The following is a 6,497-nucleotide window of genomic DNA, read 5'->3' as shown; positions in this document are numbered from 1 at the left end:
CCCTAATCCTTGATTTTGGAGGAGAGTATAGAATTTTTAAGAAACTGTTGGATGACAGACAGTGCAAGGATGTTTCAGTGCTGCTTTACCCATTGCTGTCCATAGGAATCCTCAAAGTCATTGATGGCATTGCTTTCCCAGTTGACTCGCACACCAAGCAGCGTGGAAGGGAGGAAGCCTTGCTGAGCGTACACAGTGAAATAGGTTACAAAGGCTCCTACTGACTGCATGATACCTGCAAAATCAAAGAGGTAGAAGTAAAATTTAGGACCACTGGGAAATATGCTGGATATCAATGTTGATCTGTCTCCTGTGGCATGAAACTTGCCGTGAGTCTAAAGGTAACTTTAGAGCTCTTAGTGCTCCAAGATTCTTGACCTCTGTAAGTCAAAACCCATTGTATTGTTCAGTAACGAGCAACAGAAGGATGTTAGTAAGTTTGCCTAGGAAGGCAGGGGAAGGAATTGAGTTTCAGCTCCCCGTTTTGAAAAAAATTAATCTGTTTGACTGTCGTGGTTTGCTGATGTGTGATGATAGTGCTTCAGGGGACAGGCCAACCTACCGATCTGCAGATAGGAGTATACAGCGAGCTGCTCGTTCACCAGCCTGTCTTTCTTTTTGTTACGAGGTCTCCTGTTCATAATATCGCTTTCAGCTTTTTCATAGGCTAATGCAACAGAGGGGATCTAGAACAGAAATAAACCATCAGAGTCTGGGCGGCAACATTTGTCTGTTTATCAGATGCTTATAAGGAGAGTTTGAGTTCTCAAGCGGTTCTGGCGACATACCCTGCCTTTCAGAGAAATGAAAGAAGGATTCATGTAGCGTTCTCTTGACATGTGTAGAGGATTTGAGGGACGTCTGAAACTGTTTCCTAGATCTGATGATCATATGGCAGTATAAACGGGTTGGCAATACTGAAAACATTAAAGGGACTTTAATGTGGGCTGGGCTCTGACAAAACGTTCAAGTATTCGTCCCCTGTAGCAACTGCAGCAATCTGTATGATCTCTTGATTGAAACACTGCTGTTTTGTACACTGCTGAGTTTTGCTTGTCAGCATGGGTCAGAAGTCTTTTCTTTCTGCTCCCTCTGGAGAGTTGTGGGTTTTTTCTACTCTTTCTTGATACTTAGCTGCTTTTAATCTAGCCCTCTACTCCTTTCCTAGCTTGTTACTCAGCTGCAGAGTAAGACAACTAAACCTTTCAGTGTTCTGCATGTCCCTTTGCACCCAGCCCCTCTCACTTATGACATTTCAGCGGAAAATAACTCAAAAGACTCCAACTTACGATATCTGTGCCCAGGTCAATGAACAGGATGGTGATAGTGCCAATGGGCATTGGAATGCTGGCAATAATGTAGATGAGGAAGGGACAGAGCTCAGCAATGTTCTTAGTCAGGGTGTAGGCAATTGTTTTCTTCAGGTTATCAAAGATCAGGCGGCCTGGAGGAAGAGGAAATACTTTTGTAAAAGCTAATTGTCAACAGTGTTTTCCAGAAAAAAGTTCAAACTCTAACTAAATTAAGTGAAAACTGCTTATATCTGCTTTCCAAATCTGCTTTCATCTTGCATTTCTTTATGCATTTTGGATTTATTTCTTATTTAAAGTACTAACCTACCTATCCTTAGAGCCTTCTTCAAAACTGAAGTGAAAATTAAAATCTCTTTCAATGAGAAAGATTGAGGAGAAAGTCCCATTCCACAATAGGCTGTAGGTTTAATGGAAGCCACAAGCTCAAGAAGGGTGGAATGCCTGTTACTGTCATAGGGGGAGCATGATGAAGGTGATGTGTGAGCAAGTAATAGAAGGAAAATGTAGACAAAACCATCTGTGTCTTTGTGAAGCAGTGACAGTGGACTGATCTGATGTGGGAGAAAGGGGGATGATCTCCTTATTGTCTATTCATGTGTCTGTAAGTGGAATCAATTCCCTGTTTTTCCAAATATCAAAATTACATATCCAAATCCAGAAGGAAAATAGGGGGATGAGAGCAGGAGGAAAGTATCAGGAGGATCCCCCCCGGCCAGTGCTGTGTAGCTGTCAGCAGCTTTCAGCTAAGAAAGTGGATAACAACATTATTTTTACCTTCCTCCACTCCTGTGACGATGGAAGCAAAGTTATCATCCAGCAGTACCATATCAGCTGCGTTTTTAGCTGCGTCAGAACCAGCAATACCCATAGCAATTCCAATATCTGCTTTTTTAAGAGCTGGAGAGTCATTGACTCCATCTCCAGTCACGGCAACAACTGCTCCCTGGAACACACAAAAGGATCCAGATGTGGGGTTTTTTTGTGAAGATGGTGCTATCCTGCCCTAAGGACAGTCTGCTTTCAGCACAATTCCTTTTTTTAAATCTGTGGAAGAAAGATGCTGATACGAAGCTCTGAATACTCTTTGTACGCATGTAAAATATAGCCAGTGATCAGAAAGCCAGCGGGTAGGATTAATACAGCAGCCTCTGACTTCTATGTGTTAGATGTCTGCATCTGAGTTGGTCACCTAAACTCCCTTCATAGTAGAGAGAAATAAGGAAATCAGGGATGTGATTTAATTAAGGTGTCTGTCTATATGTACGTGGTTTATCTGTGTCTGAGCAGACCCAGGCTCATCTGTGGGAGATTCAGTTGACATGTTCTGTCCTGATATTTTTATTTTTTTTTGTGAAGTGCATATAGAATCAGTCAGTTCTCATCTTAATTTGTACATTAGGTAATTTTCAGTTAAAGACCATTCTCCTGCTATCCCAACAAAATCCGTTCATTGCCAGTCTAAGCTAGAAATGTGCTACTAATCCAAAAGGTGGAAAACGCTGATTATTCAACTCAGCTTCTTTTTTACCTTCTACTGAAGCCAACTACACTGCAGCTAAAGGTCCTGTTCATGCAAAAGTTTATGGCTTGATAGCAATACAGAGTGTTCCAAGCGGGGGGAGAAAAGCCTGACAAAGCGATTAGTACGAATACTGAATGTCCTGTCCCTGTGGGGATTTAGCACAGTGTCACTACCTATAAATAATGCCATGTACAGAAGGGCTTATAAGCTCTGTGTACTAAACATAGCTGGCTTGAGTTGAGGCAGGGAGAGTGTTCCTTTTCATCCTTTAAAGAGCCAAGTCTACTAGGAGTGTGGGTGATTAAGCAGTGCAAAACACATTTACCCCCTGTCTGCCAAAGACCATTCAAAAAGAAAATAAAAAAGATATAAAGTTGAGAGACGTTATCCTTTTTTTTTTTCTTACTCTTCTAAAAGCAGCTCAGGCTTATGATGCTGATTGAAAAGCTTAGCTCTGGTGTAATTATAAAAATAATGTGCCACATGAGTGGGGCTTTCAATTCATAGCATCTAATTAGAAGATATCGTGTCTGAGGGGAGAATCTTTTCATGATAATTTGGGTCTTTTTTAGAGCTCTATACCTGTCATTTCTTTCCCTTCTGCCTCTTGGGCTGGCTGCACTCCATGTGCCCTTACGTAATATTGCATGTGGATGGGACTAACTCTTAAAATCCTGCTTTCGGTGGGTTGGTTTACAGTCTTTGGAACAAATACAGATAAGGCTTGGTCCTGCATAAATCATGCTGTGCTATTTTGCAGGATTCATAACTTATCTCGCTTCTAAACATTCCTGTGGGTGGGAAGCACATAGGTCTAAGTGGCCACAAGAGATAAGGTGCGAGGATGTGGTGTAACATGTTGCTTTTATCTGGGTGTAAAGTAAATTCCTGAGGGAAGGCTCCTTCCCAAACCCTGTGCCCTGTGTGCTCAGGAGGCTTTCTGTGCGGCACAGCAGCAGCTGCTCAGAGTTACATGCAGAAGACAGACCTGGTACGGCTCCAAGACAGTCAAACTTAGGCAAAAGCTTATGCTGTCAATAGGAGTTCAAAGTCTGTAACAGGAATTTGAATAACTTGGATTCTGTCCAGTTAGTGTTTGTGGTAATCTGTCTTGCACAGCTGAAAGAGTATAAAGAGAGCTTAGAGAGCATTGGAAACTGGCTTCCACCCTCTCACCTCGCAGATGATACCTGTGGAAAGCTACTGCCTTGCGAATGCCCGGTAGCTGTGTCTGTGTAACCTCTTACTCACCTGCCTTTGGCAGCCTTCAACTATAATCAGTTTCTGTTGGGGTGATGTGCGAGCAAAAACTATCTCCGAGTGGTTACATAAGATCTCGTCCAGCTGCTGCAAGCTCATATCCTTCAGCTCCATCCCATTAACCACTGCTGCGGTAGCTTCTCTGTAAGAGCCGTAGGAAAGCTGGGTAAATTTTCAAATCAAAAAGCTTAGATAAAAATAGTGCACTCACAGAAAGTATTTGGCTTGATAGTAAGGAAAGCAGCAAATTAAGTTATTTTCAGAAGTATTAGTTGTTAATCAGCAGGTGTTGAATGAAAGCAACTGTAGAAATCCGGGGTGAATGAGAGTTACCTAGATACAGAAGGAAGTAATTGAAGCTTCCTCCTGAGCAGACATAACACCAGAAAATGCATTTTGAAGAGATCTGAGTGGGAGGGTGAGGCAGTGAAGGAGCAAGACATCTTTTCTGTAAGGAGATTTTATCTTTTCCTTTATGATGGTGTGCAGTTTTTTCATATTTCATGGGTACAAGAGGAATTCGGTCCTTCGGTTGTGTGATTCTGAAATTTGTTTTGTGTGTGTATTTTGTCAAATGGGCAGGGACGGCAAAGTCTGGCATGATCTGCAAAGTGGAAGTTGCTGGGGTTTTTTTCAAGGGCAGGTCAAGATGAGAGCCACTGACTTAGACACCTCGTTATTTAGGTAGAGATGACACTTTGGATGAGCACAATAGGGGAAAAAGTATCAAGAAACAATCACTGATGTACAAGTGGGCGAGAAAAGCCTCATGCAGGGGGAAGGCATAGCTTTCAGGAAATGAACCCGTAGGTATCCCCTGTGCGGTTTGCTCTTACCGTCTGTTGACTTGCTCGACAGGAATGTTGAGGCGCTTCGCGATATCTTCCACAGTCTCGCTGGTGGCTGAGATGATGCCCACGCTCTTGGCAATGGCTTTGGCTGTGATTGGATGGTCGCCAGTGACCATGATAACCTGAGGAAGGGACAAGCGCTCGGTGTGAGTGACAAATATTTGTGCAGTGGCTGGGGTGAGGTAAGGTGAAATATCTGTTGCTGTAGACCAGGAAGCAGTTCACCTTGGAAAGTTGTGCTTATGTACATAACAGCGAGAGATGATTACTGTTAATTACTGAAATCCTTGTTGACAGCTGGTCTCTACTTCTTATTGGCAGTATTTTACCAGGTCTGTAATGGAAGATGCTTGTCATACGCAGCAAGGTTAGAATAATGCGGGATAAAGAAGCCTTTATATAAGAATTTATATTAGGTGTACTCAAAAGTGACGGTTCATTATAATATTGCATCTTAAAATGGATCTTTGTGACTGAAGTGTCCTGACAGATAAGACAGTTTTTCCTTGGTTTATCTTGAAGTTACCAGTTCCTAGATCTGTCTTCAGACTACAGAAAAATTCATCAGAATTGGGACTTAGCATTTATTTCATCTGGGATCAGTAATTCTGAATACTTTACTTAGCTAGATTGCAGCTCTACCTAGGGCTGAAACTTTACTTGTGGGTCCCCTGGGACTGAAATTAGGACAACTGCTGTTTCAGGTTCAACTTGAACAGTCTTAAGATCAGTGATTCCTATGCATAGAAGTTCATAACGAGTACAGCCCTGTGTCCTAATCCCTACTCTTTGTTACCTTACTCTGTTTACAAGCAAGTAATTCTAGCTGGCATGCTTTCTGTATTCTAGGAATTAATCTGATGAGATAGTATCTGAGGATTTTTCCAAATTTGAGTTTCCAGTTTTGACATTCTGTGCACTTGCTATAGTTGGATTCCCACTTATTATTTTGCTTCTCGAGACCTCCAAGTAGTTTCTTTAAGTTAAAATTGCAGAATGGTACTAATGAACGTTTAGATATGTGACAGTTGTTGTTACAAAGATGCTAAATTACAATGTAGTGGAAGATCTCAGCAGTTACGTTATATTATCAGGAGTCTTTCTGTGGAATCACTGCATTTTTTGATTGTAAAGCCCCTACCTTGATCCCAGCACTGCGGCATTTTGAGACAGCATCTGGCACTGTGGAACGAGGTGGGTCAATCATAGATAAGAGCCCAACAAAGCACAAGTTTGAGGTTGGGAAGTTCATGGAATCCGTGTCAAAAGGATAGGTGTCTGGAAACTCATTTTCAGGCAGGTACAAATGACAGAAACCTGAAAAGAAAGTTAGGTTGATGTGATGCACAGAAAATACTGGGAGAAAGAGGAGAGACTGCTGTACAGCATCAGACTTTGCTCTTGTCCCTAGAACTGCAATGCATTTAACCATTAGCTTTTTATGGAGGATTTTTTTAGTCTGCCATTGTAACCTTCACGTCAGAGTGCGTAGAGCATTAGCGTTTCACATGTCACCCTGCTGGCTAGTGAGACTGCCGACAGGGAAGAGCG

At 42.1% G+C, this 6,497-nt stretch overlaps 1 protein-coding gene across 1 annotated transcript in view; it reads right to left on the bottom strand.

Annotated features, from left to right (window-relative positions):
- The window catches only part of ATP12A (ATPase, H+/K+ transporting, nongastric, alpha polypeptide), a 19,399-nt gene that overhangs the window by 2,708 nt on the left and 10,194 nt on the right, over positions 1-6,497 (bottom strand). The window contains exons 13-19 of the mRNA XM_009875402.1: positions 6,088-6,263; positions 4,932-5,068; positions 4,087-4,237; positions 2,088-2,256; positions 1,290-1,444; positions 563-686; positions 90-235 (exon numbers count right to left, since the gene is read on the bottom strand). Of these exons, the coding sequence (XP_009873704.1) occupies positions 90-235; positions 563-686; positions 1,290-1,444; positions 2,088-2,256; positions 4,087-4,237; positions 4,932-5,068; positions 6,088-6,263 (1,058 nt within the window). The remainder of the gene's footprint in view (positions 1-89; positions 236-562; positions 687-1,289; positions 1,445-2,087; positions 2,257-4,086; positions 4,238-4,931; positions 5,069-6,087; positions 6,264-6,497) is intronic.

Source organism: Apaloderma vittatum, unplaced genomic scaffold, assembly GCF_000703405.1.
Source record: "Apaloderma vittatum isolate BGI_N311 unplaced genomic scaffold, ASM70340v1 scaffold1988, whole genome shotgun sequence".
NCBI lineage: Eukaryota > Metazoa > Chordata > Aves > Trogoniformes > Trogonidae > Apaloderma > Apaloderma vittatum.
Note: the sequence above shows the minus strand (reverse complement) of the source record. Positions and strands in the feature narration are given on the sequence as shown.